Genomic DNA, 17,500 nt, shown 5'->3' with positions numbered 1-17,500 from the left:
CCACTGCTTCATTCATTACTGTTGGGAATTAAGAACCTGGCCACCAGGAGGAGGCAAAGACACCCCAGCCAAAGGCTTAAATACCTTACTCATCCCCCAGTCATTCTTTGCCGCCTTTCATCACAGGAGGACGGCAGAGAAGTGCCGAAGATCGGAGTAGTCTCTTATGGAGGGTAGTACTCTTCGGAATGGGACTGGAGTTTTTAGTCCTGTCAACCTCTCAGTGAGAGCCTGGATGAAAGTTAGAGTCCGGAGATGCAGGGAGAGTCTTTCTGTGAACCCATCCCGACTCATATTAACAGCTCCACAAGCAATCAGCGTTGACGCATTTCGCTGCCTGCTTTTTACACTCAAGTCCATGTCAGGAGCGAGGCTACTAACCTGTCACACTTGAAGGGCCGTGTTCCTGTTCCACGGCGTAGATTCTGGCAAGATTGTTTCATTTTTATTATAGAATAACACACAGGGTCACAGTGTGACGCCTTTTTATCTTTTAAAAGAATCAAGGTTTAATATTCCTGGAAAGGGGATTATTGAACAGGGAGGTTTATACATGATATTGTTTACTGTGTCATTGCTGCGTTATGTGCGAGATGAGGCTCTGGCAATGTGTGGAACTTTCAGGTGACTTACTGGAGTATGGCGCAGCTCTTTTTTGACGCGTTTTCTCCTTAGGCAGGGGTGGTTCCTGCCGGGCATTCCATGTGACCGGGTGTGGCTATCTACTTCCTCTGTTGATCAGTGGCGCAGGAGACAAAATGGATTCTGTAGTCCAGGTCATAGGAGGTGGTGAGTGCCCCAGCCATTAGAGGTTATAAAGGTGCCTATTTATTAAGTTAATCTAGTCCTTAATATCGGCGCAATCTATGGAGGGCTCTGACGCTTTAGTGGGCTCGCCCTCTTTAACTAGGTCTCATTCCTGTGTTTATTGTGAAGAGGTTCTGGTAGAACAGCCTGCTCAACTATGTTCCACATGCCTTAATAATGTTACGACATCTAAGACCAAACGGATGTCTAGTACTACTGAGCCATCCACCTCTGAGGGTTCCCCGTGACTTGCATTCCCTGCATCCATCTCCTATTGCACATGCAGCGCCCCAGGGTCCAACCATTACTCCTGCTGGAGAGATTCGTTGGCCCTCAGATTTTCTGGATCAACTGCAAACGGCGGTATTGAAAGTGATCCATGCCTTACCATGTTCTGCTAAGCGCAAGCTTAAGGCGTACCATGGCGGCTCGGCCCAGGGGTTGTCTACGCCTGAGGATAATTCTGAGGCGTTATACGATGACGAGGCCCACTCCGACTCTTCGGAAGAGGCCCCTTCTGGGTCAGAGTTCGTGTCATCTAAACCTCCGGCGGCGGAGGAGCCTGACTTTAGGTTTAGGATGGAAATTTTGCGCTATTTGCTGAAACAAGTGATTGCTACTCTGGAGGTTCCGGAACCGAAACTTCCAGAAGAACCTGAGATTCCTAAGCTTGATAAAGTATATGAGGTCAGGGTGGTAAGCACATATTTACCTCTTGATAAAGCCCGACCGTGGTTCGGGGGAAACGCGTCGAGGAAAAGGACATTATTCCTGTATACCTTTGGGGACGGCTATTGTGGTACCGGCAGAGGGCAGTCCGGACGCCTTGCAGCTACCTGAGCCGGCGTGTGGGAACTTCTTGTCACCTTTTGTTCCAGCGCACACAAGGACATCTAAACTATATGAAAATGCCTATCATTGTTTTTAATCCAGTAAGTGCAACAGTGTGAGTTTTATGTTAATAAATCTTCACTTGAATCGTACTCTGGGTGCGCTTCTCTTTCTTTTTTCTTACATATGGTTATGCAATAAGTCAAGGATCTTTTTGACTGATTTGAAGCAGCACCGGGAGAGACCAGCCCTACACACGGGGAAAAGTGGTTTTAATTCATACCAACAAGAAACCAATTAACAGATCTTTAGACACTGTTTTAAAGGTACTGATTACAACAGAAAGGGTACATTAAATTTCGTTATCCTAACGGATTATTGCTAAAGGGTAAACTGGACATTCACTACAGTGGTGTTGTTTATTTTAATAGATCAGTGTACCAGCATTTTATTATTGCAGTCCTTTGATTCAAATGTGGAGCAGAAAACAAACGACTCCACACTAAGGCATCACTATTACTGTTTCTAAATAAGACAAATTTGTAACAGTGTTATAATCTGAAGCATTCATTGTTTTTCACTTGTTTTTCACTTATTTTATTGTTGTAAATATTAATTGTCTTTGAAAGCATTAATTTCTTGTAAATTTTGAAGGCAGTACCAGTATATATAAATTAAGAATATACGTATAATATTACAAACAACAAAATACAGGTACAGAAAGTTAAGCGCAATATCATTTTGTTTAGTAGAGGTCAGGGTGGTGCCTCAGGCCTTCCCGGTTCCTGTTAAGATGGCAAATATTATTTAGAATGAATGGGAGCAATTAGGTTCTTCCTTTTCCCCTTCTTCCTTTAAGAAACTGTTCCCCGTCCCAGACTCTCAGTTGGAGCTGTGGGGTAGGTGGATGGTGCTATCTCCATGCTCGCAAAGCGGGCTACTATTCCCCTGGAGGATAGTTTGTCATTTAAAGAGCCCATGGATAAAAAGTTAGAAAACCTGTAAAGGAAAATGTTTCAACATACGGGGTTTGTTTTTCAGCCGGTAGCTGCGGTTGCCGGAACTGCAACATATTGGTGTGAATCCCTGTGTGAAATGGTCGAGGGGGAGACTTCCATTGACGAGATACAGGACAAGATTATAACGCTGAACGCTAAGGTGTCAGGTTTTTCCGTTTTAGCTCACAGGGCTCTGTGGCTTAAGTCTTGGTCTGCGGACATGACCTCTAAATCGAGGCTGTTGTCGCTGCCTTTTCAAGGAAATATTCTGTTTGGGCCAGGATTGGATTCGATCATATCCACGGTTACGGGAGGCAAGGAAGCTTTCCTACCACAGGATAAAAGGGCTAGGCCTAAAGGATCTACTTTTCATCCCTTTCGTGCAGACAAGGCCCAGCGCCAGCAGCCCGCCGCAAAAGCAGACCGCCGCAAAAGCAGACCAGTCCAAGGGTACTTGGAAACCGGCTCATTCTTGGAACAAGTCTAAGCAGAGCAAGAAGCCCACCGAGACAAAATCGGCATGAATGGGCGGCCCCCAACCGGTCTCTGGACCAAGTAGGGGGCAGATTATCTCTCTTCTCAGAAGCATGGTTACAGGACGTTCAGAACCCTTGGGTTCTGGACATTGTTGCTCAGGGCTACAGGATAGGGTTCAGATCCCATCCACCCAGGGGCAGATTCCTTCTATCAAACCTGTCTACAAGACCGGAAAAGAGAGAAGCCTTTCTAGAATGTGTGGTAGATCTCTCCTCTCTAGGTGTCGTACCAGTACCCCAAGCAGAAAGGGGTCTCGGGTACTATACAATTCTTTTTGTGGTTCCAAAGAAGTAGGGCACGTTATGCCTGATTCTGGACCTAAAGTGTTTGAACAAGTTTCTGAGTGTTCCACAGGGACCCCTTCAAGTTCCTGAGATTTGCGTTTCTGGAACAACACTTCCAGTTTGTGGCCCTTCCTTTTGGTCTGGCGACGGCCCAGAGAGTTTTCACGAAGGTTCTGGGGGTGCTTCTTGCGGTGGCCAGAGCCAGAGGCATTGCTGTGGCGCCCTATCTGGACGACATCTTAGTCCAGGCGCTGTCACTCAGTATCGCAGAGGATCATTCAAGGGCTCTTCTTCTTTTGCTCCAAGCTCACGGTTGGAAGATCAACTCAGGAAAGAGTTCCCTGATTCCCAGTAACAGGGTGGAGTTCCTGGGTACGATAATAGACTCTATGTCCATGAAATTTTTTCTCACAGACCGTCGACGCAGGAAGATTGCTTCCTCTTGTCTTGCTCTTTAGTCCTCCTCAAGCCCCTCGTTGGCTCAGTGTATGGAGGTGATCGGACTCATGGTCTCAAGCATAGACGTCATTCCATTCGCCAGGTTCCATCTCGGACCTCTTCAATTGTGCATGTTGAGACAGTGGAACTGCGATCATTCAGTTCTATCTTAGCAGATATCCATGGATGCTCGGACCATGGACTCCCTCTCTTGGTGGATCCATCTGTAGCAACTGTCCATGGGGACATCCTTCTTGAGACTGTCTTGGGAGATTGTGACCACAGACGCGAGTCTGGCAGGATGGGGAGCTGTTTGGGGTGCCAGGATGGCACAAGGAAAATGGTCCCGGGAGGAGTGTCTCCTTCTGATAAATATTCTGGAACTCCGAGCAATTTGCATTGCTCTGAAGGCATGGCCTCTTCTGGGGTCTTTCAGCTTCATCTGGTTCCAGACCGACATTACCTCGGTGGCTTACATCAACCATCAGGGGGGTACGAGGAGCTCCCTAGCTATGAGGGAGGTGTCTCAGATCTTGGAGTGGGAGGAGTCCCACACATGCTCGCTCTCAGCGATTCACATTCTAGGTGTGGACAACTGGGAAGCAGACTTTCTCAGCAGGCAATCTTTCCAACCGGGGGAATGGTCTCTTCACCCTGAAGTGTTTGCGGAGATTTGTTTCAGGTGGGGAACGCCGGACATAGACCTCATGGCATCCAGACTTAATTGCAGGCTACCCCGATACGGGTCGAGGTCCAGGGATCCCCAGGCAGAGCTTCTTGTGTAGTGGCATGCATCAAACGGGAGCGAGCTTCGGCCATTCTGATTGCTCCATCGTGGCCGCGGAGGACGTGGTTTGCGGATCTGGTGGGGATGTCATCCTTTCCGCCGTGTAGTTTACCCTGGCGCAGGGATCTGCTGGAACAGGGACCCTTTCAACATCAAAATCTCGTTTCTCTGAGGCTGACTGTGTGGAGATTTAACGCCTAGATTTGGCCAAGAGAGGCTTTTCGGAATGTGTGATTGATACACTAATTCAGGCAAGGAAGCCAGTCACTCGTAGCATCTATCATAAGGTGTGGAGGACTTCCTTGTCTTGGTGTGAGAAGCATGGATAGCCTTAGCATAAGATAAAGGGATCCAGGATTCTGTCCTTTCTTCAAGATGGTTTGGAGAAGGGTCTTGCCGCTAGTTCCTTAAAGGGACAGATTTCTGCATTGTCAGTCTTGTTGCATAGGAGACTCGCTGAGCTCCCTGACATTTAATCCTTTGTTTAGGTACTGTCTAGAATCAGGCCTGTCTTTAGACAGTCTGCTCCCTCATGGAGCTTAAATTTGGTCCTTAAGGTTTTGCAGAGGGTTCCGTTTGAGCCTATGCATTCCATTGACATTAAGATTCTGTCCTGGAAGGTTCTCTTCCTGTTGGCCATTGCGTCGACACGCAGAGTATCTGAGCTGGCTACTTTGCTATGTAAGCCACCTTATCTGGTTTTTCATGCGGATAAGGCTGTGCTTCCTACTGGTTTGGGGTTTCTTCCCAAGGTGGTTTCTAACCGTAACATCAATCAGGAAATAGTTGTTCCTTTGTGTCCTAACCCTTCTTCCACTAAGGAGAGGTTACTTCATAATCTGGATGTGGTTTGTGCTCTGAAGTTTTATCTGCAGGCTATGAAGGATTTCAGACAGTCTACATCTCTTTTTGTTGTGTATTCAGGGAAGCACAAGGGGCAGAGAGCCTCTTCTACTTTTTTGTCCTTTTGGTTGAGGAGCTTGATTCGCTTGACCTATGAGACAGCGGGACATAAGCCTCCTCAGAGGATCACAGCTCATTCAACTAGAGCTGTGGATTCTTCTTGGGCCTTCAAGAATGAGGCCTGTATAGAGCAAATTTGTAAGTCGGCTACCTGGTCCTCCTTACACACTTTTACAAAGTTTCACAAATTTGACTTTTTTACTTCTGTGGAAGCCGTTTTTGGGAGAGAGGTTTTGCAGGCTGTGGTGCCCTCAGCGTAGGGGTCCGCCTTTTACCCTCCCAGTTTCATTCAGTGTCCTCTAGAGCTTGGGTATATGTTCTCAACAGTAATGAATGAAGCAGTGGACTCTCCTCCCCTTTAGATGGAAAACATAAATTATGCTTACCTGATAATTTAATTTCCATCGAGGGGAGGAGAGTCCACGGCTCCCGCCCGTATCTCCGATGGGCGGACCTTAATTTTATTGTCTTCTGGCACCATTTATACCCTGATATTTCTCCTACTGTTCCTTGTTCCCTCGGCAGAATGACTAGGGGATGGGGGAGGTATTTAAGCCTTTGGCTGGGGTGTGTCTGCTGCCTCCTGGTGGCCAGGTTCTTAATTCCCAACAGTAATGAATGAAGCCGTGGACTCTCCTCCCTTCGATGGAAATTATCAAGTAAGCATAATTTGTTTTTTGTTGTTTTGTTTTTTTTTTTTGTATAATTTTTTTTTTTTTTTTTTGTATTTTCCTGTAAATTTTCTTTTTTGAGGTTGTTATAAACATATACAGTGTATGTAGAATTGCCAAAACTTAAAGGGTCAGTCTAGGCCAAAATAAACTTTCATGATTCAGATGCATGTAATTTTAAACAATTTTCCAATTTACTTCTATCACAAATTTTGCTTTGTTCTCTTTCTATTCTTAGTTGAAAGCTTAACCTAGGAGGTTCATGTGCTAATTTCTTAGACCTTGAAGGCCACCTCTTTTCAGAATGCATTTTAACAGTTTTTCACCACTAGAGGGTGTTAGTTCATGTATTTCATATAGATAACTTCACGTGCACATGCACAGTGTTATCTGGGAGCAGGCACTGATTGGCTAAACTGCAAATCTGTCGAAAGAACTGAAATAAAGGGGCAGTTTGCAGAGGCTTAGCTACAAGATAATCACAGAGGTACAAAGTATATTAATATAACTGTGTTGGTTATGCAAAACTGGGGAATGGGTAATAAAGGAATTATCTATCTCTTGTAAGGTGTATCCAGTCCACGGATTCATCCATTACTTGTGGGATATTCTCTTTCCCAACAGGAAGCTGCAAGAGGATCACCCACAGCAGAGCTGTCTATATAGCTCCTCCCCTAACTGCCACCCCCAGTCATTCTCTTGCAGCTCTCGACAAGGGAAGTAGCTAGACAGATGTGGTGCACTAATGTAGTGGAGTTGTACTGTTTTAGCCTCAGGCAGAACGTTGAAGAAGAGTCTGATTGTGGTCTTTGATGATCTTAGCAGGTTGTAACTAAGATCCATTGCTGTTCTCACACATAACTGAAGAGATGAGGTAACTTCAGCTGGGGGAATAGCGTGCAGGGTCTCCTTCTCTGAGGTATGTGCAGTTTTAAATTTTTCTAGAGAAATGAATATGCTAGAAAACGCTGACAATACCGGATTTATTTAAGGTAAGCCTGATTACAGTGATTTAATAACAACTGGTATCATGCTTGCTGTAAAGGGTAATATTTTTATTATTTACTCACATTACTGTATAGATATAACGTTTGCTTGAAGTGTATAAACGTTTATTACATATTGGTGATAAAACTTTATTCTGGGGCCCAGTTTTTTCCACATGGCTGGCTAGATTTTGCCTAGGGATAGTTATTTAAGGCCCTCTCACTGTGAGTACAGGTTGGGAGGGGCCTATTTTCACGCCTAAATTGCGCATTAGTTTTTGCAGGTTTAGACATCCAGCTTCCCTGAAGTAGTCCCCTGAACATTTAGGACCTCTCTAAAGGGTTTTTGTGCCTTCCAAAGTCGTATGTGCAGGTAGGGCCTCAGTGGAGCTGTGGCAGTTGGTTGTGACTGTTTAAAAACGTTTATCGTTTTTTGATCCGTTTTTGAAACTAAGGGGTTAATCATCCATTTGCAAGTGGATGCAATGCTCTTTTAGCCTATTATACACACTGTAAAAATTTCGTAAGATTTACTGCTTTTTTCACTGTTTTGCAGTTTCTGTGATTGTTTTTTTCTCTTAAAGGCACAGTACCGTTTTTATTTTTTTCTTGTTCACAGTTATTAAAGTGTTTTCCAAGCTTGCTGGTCTCATTACTAGTCTGTTTAAACATGTCTGACATAGAGGAAACTCATTGTTCATTATGTTTAGAAGCCATTGTGGAACCCCCTCTTAGAATGTGTACCAAATGCACTGATTTTACTATAGATTATAAAGACCATATTCTGGCTTTAAAAAATTTATCACCAGAAGAAATTGACAAGGACGAAGTTATGCCGGCTAACTCTCCCCACTTGTCAGATCCTATAAATCCCGCTCATGGGACGCCTAGTTTATCTAGCGCGCCCATTGCCTATACCTTGCAAGACATGGCGGCGGTTATGAATCATACCCTTACAGAGGTATTATCTAAACTGCCAGGATTGCAAGGAAAGCGAGACAGCTCTGGGACTAGAATTAATACAGAGCTCTCTGACGCTTTAGTAGCTATGTCTGATACACCCTCACATTATACTGAAGCTGAAGCAGGGGAGCTTCAATCTGTGGGTGATTTTTCTGATTCAGGGAAGATACTTCAATCTGATTCTGATATGTCTACATTTAAATTTAAGCTTGAACACCTCCGTGTATTGCTCAGGGAGGTTTTAGCAACTCTGGATGACTGTGACACTATTGTAGTCCCAGAGAAATTATGTAGATTGGATAAATACTATGCAGTACCTACTTACACTGATGTTTTTCCAATTCCTAAAAGGTTTTCTGAAATTATTACTAAGGAATGGGATAGACCAGGTGTACCATTCTCTCCCCCTCCTGTTTTTAAAAAGATGTTTCCTATAGATGCCGCTACACTGGACTTATGACAGACTGTCCCTAAGGTGGAGGGAGCAGTTTCTACTCTAGCTAAGCATACCACTATCCCTGTTGAGGACAGTTGTGCTTTTCTAGATCCAATGGATAAAAAATTAGAGGGTTACCTTAAGAAAATTTTTATTCAACAAGGTTTTATTCTCCAGCCTCTTGCATGCATTGCCCCAGTCACTGCTGCCGCGGCTTTCTGGTTTGAGTCCCTAGAGGAGGCTCTACAGGTTGAAACCCCGTTGGAAGATATTATTGACAAGCTTAGGGCCCTTAAGCTAGCCAATTCATTTGTTTCTGATGCCGTTGTTCATTTAACCAAGCTAACGGCTAAAAATTCAGGTTTTGCTATTCAGGCGCGTAGGGCGCTATGGCTTAAATCCTGGTCAGCTGACCTGACTTCAACGTCTAAACTTCTCTACATTCCCTTCAAAGGTCAGACCCTATTCGGTCCTGGACTGAAGGAGATCATTTCTGACATCACTGGAGGAAAAGGTCACGCCCTTCCTCAGGACAGGTCCAACAACAAATTAAGGACCAAGTCTAGTTTTTGGCCCTTTCGAAACTTCAAGAGTGGCGCAGCTTCAACTTCCTCTAACACAAAACAAGAGGGAACTTTTGCCCAGTCTAAGCCGGTCTGGAGACCTAACCAGGCTTGGAACAAGGGAAAACAGGCCAAAAAGCCTGCTGCTGCCTCTAAAACAGCATGAAGGAGCAGCCCCCGATCCGCAAACGGATCTAGTAGGGGGCAGACTCTCTCTCTTCGCCCAGGCTTGGGCAAGAGATGTTCAGGATCCTTGGGCATTGGAAATTGTGTCCAAGGGTTATCTTTTGGAATTCAAAACCTCTCCCCCAAAAGGGAGATTTCATCTCTCACTTTTATTGGCAAACCAGATAAAGAGAGAGGCATTCTTACATTGTGTTCAAGACCTCCTAATTATGGGAGTGATCCACCCAGTTCCGCAGGAGGAACAGGGTCAGGGCTTCTATTCAAATGTGTTTGTAGTTCCCAAGAAAGAGGGAACATTCAGACCAATCTTAGATCTCAAGATCTTAAACAAATTTCTCAGAGTTCCATCCTTCAAGATAGACTATTCGAACCATCCTTCCTATGATCCATTAGGGTCAATATATGACTACCGTAGACCTAAAGGATGCTTATCTTCACATCCCGATACACAAAGATCATCATCGTTTTCTCAGGTTTGCCTTTCTAGACAGGCACTACCAGTTTGTGGCTCTTCCCTTCGGGTTGGCCATGGCACCAAGAATCTTTACAAAGGTTCTAGGGTCCCTTCTAGCGGTCCTAAGGCCGCGGGGTATAGCAGTAGCCCTTTACTTAGACGACATTCTGATACAGGCGTCGACTTTTCAAGTTGTCAGGTCCCACACGGACATTGCTCTTGCATTTCTGAGGTCCCATGGGTGGAAGGTGAACGAAGAAAAGAGCTCTCTATCACCTCTCACAAAAGTTTCATTCCTAGGGACTCAGATTCGGTAGAAATTAAGATTTACCTAACGAAGGCCAGATTGTCAAAACTTCTAGACTCTTGCCGTGTTCTTTATTCCACTTCTCGTCCTTCAGTGGCTCAGTGTATGGAAGTAATCGGTTTAATGGTAGCGGCAATGGACATAGTACCGTTTGCCCGTCTACATCTCCGATCGCTGCAACTTTGCATGCTCAGTCAGTGGAATGGGGATTACACAGATTTGTCCCCTCTACTAAATCTGGATCAAGAAACCAGGGATTCTCTTCTCTGGTGGCTATCTCAGGTCCATCTGTCCAAGGGGATGAGCTTCCGTAGGCCAGATTGGACTATAGTAATGACAGATGCCAGCCGTCTGGGCTGGGGTGCAGTCTGGAACTCCGTGAAGGCTCAGGGCTCGTGGACTCAGGAGGAGGCTCTCCTTCCAATAAACGTTCTGGAATTAAGAGCGATATTCAATGCTCTTCAGGCTTGGCCTCAGCTTTCTGCGGTCAGGTTCATCAGATTTCAGTCGGACAACATCACGACTGTAGCCTATATCAACCATCAGGGATGAACAAGGAGCCCCCTGGCAATGTTGGAGGTTTCAAAGATAATTCTATGGGCAGAGGTTCACTCTTGCCATCTATCAGCTATCCATATCCCAGGAGTAGAGAACTGGGAGGCGGATTTTCTATGTCGACAGACTTTTCATCCGGGGGAGTGGGAACTCCATCCGGAGGTGTTTGCACAGTTGATTCAACTTTGGGGCAAACCAGAACTGGATCTCATGGTGTCTCGTCAGAACGCCAAGCTTCCTTGTTACGGATCCAGGTCCAGGGATCCCAAGGCAGCGCTGATAGATGCTCTAGCAGCGCCTTGGTCTTTCAACCTGGCTTATGTGTTTCCACCGTTTCCTCTGCTCCCTCGTCTGATTGCCAAGATCAAGCAGGAGAGAGCTTCGGTAATTTTGATAGCACCTGCGTGGCCACGCAGGACTTGGTATGCAGATCTGGTGGGCATGTCATCCCTTCCACCATGGTCTCTACCGCTGAGGCAGGACCTTCTACTTCAGGGTCCTTTCAACCATCCAAAACTAATTTCTCTGCGTCTGACTGCTTGGAGATTGAACGCTTAATTTTATCAAAACGTGGTTTCTCCGAGTCGGTCATTGATACCTTAATTCAGGCTCGAAATCTATCATAAAATATGGTGTAAATACCTTCATTGGTGTGAATCCAAGGGTTACTCATGGAGTAAAGTCAGGATTCCCAGGATATTATCTTTTCTCCAAGAAGGATTGGAGAAGGGATTGTCAGCTAGTTCCTTAAAGGGACAGATTTCTGCTCTATCTATTCTTTTGCACAAGCGTCTGGCGGATGTTCCAGACGTTCAGGCGTTTTGTCAGGCTTTAGTTAGAATCAAGCCTGTGTTTAAAGCTGTTGCTCCGCCATGGAGTTTAAATTTAGTTCTTTAAAGTTCTTCAAGGGGTTCAGTTTGAACCTCTACATTCCATAGATATCAAGCTTTTATCTTGGAAAGTTCTGTTTTTGGTAGCTATCTCTTCGGCTCGAAGAGTTTCAGAGTTATCTGCCTTACAGTGTGATTCCCCTTATCTGATCTTCCTTGCAGATAAGGTAGTTTTGCGTACCAAACCTGGGTTTCTTCCTAAGGTGGTATCTAATAAGAATATCAATCAGGAGATTGTTGTTCCGTCACTTTGTCTTAATCCTTCTTCAAAGAAGGAACGTCTATTACACAATCTTGACGTGGTTCGTGCTTTAAAGTTTTATTTAAAAGCTACTAAAGATTTTCGTCAAACATCTGCATTGTTTGTTGTCTACTCTGGACAGAGGAAAGGCCAAAAGGCTTCCGCAACTTCTCTTTCTTTTTAGTTAAGAAGTATAATCCGCTTAGCTTATGAGACTGCTGGCCAGCAGCCTCCTGAAAGAATTACAGCTCATTCCACTAGAGCGGTGGCTTCCACATGGGCTTTTAAAAATGAGGCTTCTGTTGAACATATTTGTAAGGCGGCGACTTGGTCTTCGCTTCATACTTTTTCTAAATTCTACAAATTTGATACTTTTGCTTCTTCGGAGGCTATTTTTGGGAGAAAGGTCTTACAGGCAGTGGTGCCTTCCGTTTACGCGCCTGCCTTGTCCCTCCCTTCATCCGTGTCCTATAGCTTTGCTATTGGTATCCCACAAGTAATGGATAAATCCGTGGACTGGATACACCTTACAAGAGAAAACAAAATTTATGCTTACCTGATAAATTTATTTCTCTTGTGGTGTATCCAGTCCACCGCCCGCCCTGTCATTTTAAGGCAGGTGTTTTTTATTTTTAAACTACAGTCACCACTGCACCCTATAGTTTCTCCTTTCTCTTGCTTGTCTTGGGTCGAATGACTGGAGGTGGCAGTTAGGGGAGCAGCTATATAGACAGCTCTGCTGTGGGTGATTCTCTTGCAGCTTCCTGTTGGGAAGGAGAATATCCCACAAGTAATGGATGAATCCGTGGACTGGATACACCACAAGAGAAATAAATTTATCAGGTAAGCATGAATTTTGTTTTTAAAACAATAAAAATTCTGGTGTAGACTGTCCCTTTAAGTAGTACAGACATTGGGACACAATTCTCAGTGATAAAACTGTTTGTTTGTATATTTTTTATTGTGCCTTTGTGTTTTTACAGCTTGTGTTTTTTTTTTTTTGTTTTTTTTTCTGCTTATTTTTTTTTTTTTAGAGTACTTCCTGACTTCTGCCATTTCTCACCAGGAAGCAGTGGAGCAGACCATCATGGCTCTACAAATGGATTATGACAGTGATGTCAAATACTTTGCCAGTATACACCCTGCTTGCACCAAACTTGCTGATGATGCCATGAGCACTGCCTCTTCCACCTACTAACCAGCTTACCTTTCCAAGGCCTAATGTAAACAAAAGACAGCTATGTCAATACTTTTTAATTCCTATGCTACTCAACAAGGGAAGAGTATAAAAGAACTCTAGAGGAATGCCACCAAAGCCTTAAATCTCCTGTCTTCCTGAGATTATGATAAACTTGAATTGGCAGATGATTAACATGTCTGAGGGAATAAAGATTCTACTTTTTTTTTTTTCTTTGTTCCATTCTTTATAATTATTCTTTCTAACATATTCACTGCAAAAGCTGGTACTTAGGAGGCTGCTGATATGGGATCATTACATTTTATGCCATAAGAAAACTTTCAGCTGAGTGTACTTTACAAGTAGACTGTAAATTGTCTTTTGACGTTCTCTTGGTAAAAACGGGACATTACTTGCAGTGAAAACCTACAGTAACCATTGTATGAGATTTCCAGTATTAATTGCAATGGGATTTTATTCAAAGGTATTTCTTGGCACTATCTTAATGTGTGAATAGTTTTGTTTTTTTTCTCCTTTTCTTTATGAATGTGTGTAAACTGAGAAAAAAATGTAGATTTTTTTTTCTTAAGGGCTCAGTGCTAACACTACATTAGAAACTGATTTTAATCCTTAAATGCAGCATATTGCTGTACTTATAGGCAAGCATTGCTGTAAAGTACCTCTGTCCTAATTTGTTTTTATGCTGGTCAAGACCTGAAGGAAATGTATTAGTTTCATGTACTTCAAGTCAGGTTTTTTTAACTTGATCATGATCAGCTATGAGGAGCATCACTTGCTGTCTTCATATATGTGTACATATCTGCCTGCATTCCTTGGAGTGCTGCAGTGTTTAATCATGTTGTTTAAAACTGTTGTAATACAGGTTTATCTGCTTGTCTGAATAAAATTTAATAATACGTTTCAATACTTTTTTTTTTTTTTTCTCCCTGTGACTTTTTATTGGTCATTCATTATATCATTTAACTTGAAATATTTATGCAAAACAAGTCACTTAGTTGCTAAAGGGTATCCAAAATCATTGTCAAATGGATCCAACGATACAGTTTGTAAGCTGTATAAAACAATAATGAATTGGTTTTTCTGTCTTATCTATGCAGTACAGGTGTGGTCAGTTTGTATGGAATCTGCCCTGGGCTAGAGGAAAATACTCTGTGCTTCATATTCTATCTTGTATAGCTATTGTACCTGCTTCCTCTGCACTTTTAACTGTCCTCAAAAAATTAAAGTCATCTGTTTGGTGAGTAACCTCAATGAGATCAGTCACTGACCTCATGATCGGTTTGTGGGACATAGATAGCTAATATTACAGAAGTTCTTTTAAGGTAATTATCATATTAACATGGAAAACTCTTTGAATTTAGTTATTCTGATCAATGTTGATCAAATAGGTTCACTTGAGTATCCCACCAGGGTCTTGGTTTTCTCCCATAGTTCGAGCATACAACTTTTTATTTTTCTTATATCTAACTTGTCTCAGCTTCTTTGTATCCTTTGTTGAAAAGTATACCTAGGTAGGCTAAGAAGCTGATTGGTGGCTGCACATATAGGCCTCTAGTCATTGGCTTTCAGCTAGCTCACAGCAGTGCATTACTGTTTTTTTTTACAAAGGATAACAAGAGAGTGAAGCAAATAGTAGTTAATTGGAAGGTTGTTTAAAATTGTATGCTCTATCTTAATCATGAAAGGAAACAAAATGTGGGTCTCATGTCCCTTTAAAATATTCTTGGTATATAATTTGTAATGCACCTTTCTGTGTTGGGCAGAAAAGCACCATGTCATAGGGCAGACCAGGTCCCCAAAAATTTGGTATAGAGGTCCCTTATTATTTGTTCTGAGTAGTCAATCTCATCCATCACTGCCCCGTTTACCTTTAGCCCTGTTTTTTTCCATCAGGTCCATGTTCACCTCCCTATGAAAAAACCATCTTGGTGATCCCAAGTCAAGTTGAGTGCAAGGGAAGCGGATGCATCTGAGCGGTCTTCTCTAGTCTCTTATGAATCAGGCTTGTTTGTATTCTATTGTATTTTGACTGTCACAACCACTGTTCCCTTTAAGGTGCGCGGTAGGGCGGCCGCGCACCTTCCCTCTCGGTGTAGCGCAGCCAGCACATCAGGCCGCGCAACACCGGAGGCTAAGACACTGACTCCTGCTGTGACTGTCTCCACTCTACTTATGCGCTTCTCTCAGTCGGTGGGCAGAGGCTAACCTAACATACTGGCTGTGCACATCTGTGAGGGTTATTGTTATTTCTAATTCCTTCTGCCCTGAGATGCCTGCGCAGTGATGGAGTATGCAGAGTTAGCCAGGTCTGCAGCTGAGAAATTGTTATCGTACAGCAAAGATCAGAGCGGATGGAAACTCTGCAAGAGAACTGTGAGTGAATCAACACGATCTGATAGTGTAACCGTGTGTTTGGCTAACAAGCTGATGTGTGTTTTCTTGTGCCAAACGTATGTCACAACGTCTTATGCTGTTATTTATGTATTACTCTTACTGGTTTTGCGATATACTGTGATGTGTTGCATGGGGCATCTGTGTTAAGCAGCTCATGGGATCCACTGAATTAAATTATAGTCTCTCACTCTATGCTATATTCTATTCTAGAGAGATAAAACTTTGCAGTGCTAGTGTCCGATCATCTCACATACTGTGCTCTGTAATGACTCTTTTTTAATTGGAGTAGTGCCTTGTTTATCTCTCCGTAGTATCAGAGCTATATTAATTCAATGTAACTTGTAGACATTACAGAGCACAGTATGTGAGATGATCGGACACTAACACTGCAAAGTTTTATCTCTCTAGAATAGAATATAGCATAGAGTGAGAGACTATAATTTAATTCAGCGGATCCCATGAGCTGCTTAACACTGATGCCCCATGCAACACATCACAGTATATCGCAAAACCAGTAAGAGACTTGAGTAATACATAAATAACAGCTTACATACAATGTCATATCTTATCACACACAAAGTCACAAAACTCAGAGTGCAGTCATATTTAACAGAATTAAACAGAAGACGTTGTGACATACGTTTGGCACAAGAAAACACACATCAGCTTGTTAGTCAAACACACGGTTACACTATCAGATCGTGTTGATTCACTCACAGTTCTCTTGCAGAGTTTCCAGCCGCTCTGATCCTGCTGTACGATAACAATTTCTCAGCTGCAGACCTGGCTAACTCTGCATACTCCATCACTGCGCAGGCAGGGGCGGATTGACCAGGCACTGCTGCTGCAGAATAAATACTTTTTTAAAATATTCATATATATTTAATTTTTAATAAAAATGTAAAAACAAATTTATACTTTTACTTTCTGTGTTAGGGGCTTGTTGGGGCATCAGTCATGCAGACTGTCAGTAGTATTTGACAGCGGGCGGCATTTCAGTGCATGACTGAGTTGAGTTAGTGCACTGTGTGAGACCTGACAGACCACTCCTGTCCTGAGCTGTATTATATTACTGTTTTTTGTCTGTCTGGTTCTCACACAGAGTTCACTACGTTCCATCAACCCCTCCTCCGGTCTCTGTGTTATCACAGCGTTACGGTGGATGACCAGAGGGTCAGGTGGTTATTGAGGAGAGGAAGTGGCTGGGACACTCTGGCAGTTCAGTAATTTAGCACACCACGCTTGTTTAGCTCCACCCCTCACCGTGGTGACTGACTATACAGTAAAGCTTGAATTTGAGAAGACTCAGTCCCAGGCCCAGCAGCACTAATTAAAAGAAGGTAGGATGGCTGGCTCTCCAGCAAATATTTAATGTGGACGATTACTTACTTTACATATCATCTACCCAGGAATTAAATTAGATTTACACACACTTTTCTTTTTGTATATTTGTATAGCAACTGAGCTATTGAAGCATCTGAAATAAGTATTTCAGATGCTTCAATAGCTCAGTTGCTATACAAATATACAAAAAAATATGTGTGTGTAAATCTAATTTAAGTTATTAGCAATGACAAAAAGGCACATGTAAAAAATCCATATAAATCTGTGCATTGGTATATGTAATGGTAACTGACTGTGCTAATAGAAATGCACCACTCTTCTATCCAGTATAACATACACAGTAATATATTTGCAACTAAGGTTTTCAGGTTTGTAGTTCAATGGCCTTGTTATATTACATTACTCTATATAATTGCATAATAATACAGTCCCCTCTGAGGTCTTTAGGTGCAGACAAACAACTGAAATATATATTAAAGGGAAATAGAGCACAAACTAGAATTCTCCATAACACGTTTACTAATGCTTAATAAAACACAAAAAATAAAATGTATTTCCATAATTTATTTTGCCCCCTTTTCAATCTTAAAATATTTATTATGCAGCACATTTTATTTAGATTAAGTTTGGCACACATATGATAATTTATAATATAACTGTTTTCTAA

The 17,500-nt window shown here is 42.9% G+C and overlaps 1 protein-coding gene across 1 annotated transcript in view; it reads left to right on the top strand.

The window, feature by feature from the left end:
* LOC128660859 (serine/threonine-protein phosphatase 4 regulatory subunit 1) overlaps positions 1-13,999 on the top strand; it is a 14,285-nt gene extending 286 nt beyond the window's left edge. The window contains exon 2 of the mRNA XM_053714922.1: positions 12,932-13,999. Within this exon, the coding sequence (XP_053570897.1) occupies positions 12,932-13,095 (164 nt within the window). The 3' untranslated portion in view covers positions 13,096-13,999. The remainder of the gene's footprint in view (positions 1-12,931) is intronic.
* Positions 14,000-17,500: the final 3,501 nt, after the last annotated feature.

Source organism: Bombina bombina, chromosome 5, assembly GCF_027579735.1.
Source record: "Bombina bombina isolate aBomBom1 chromosome 5, aBomBom1.pri, whole genome shotgun sequence".
NCBI classification, from domain to species: domain Eukaryota; kingdom Metazoa; phylum Chordata; class Amphibia; order Anura; family Bombinatoridae; genus Bombina; species Bombina bombina.
Note: the sequence above shows the minus strand (reverse complement) of the source record. Positions and strands in the feature narration are given on the sequence as shown.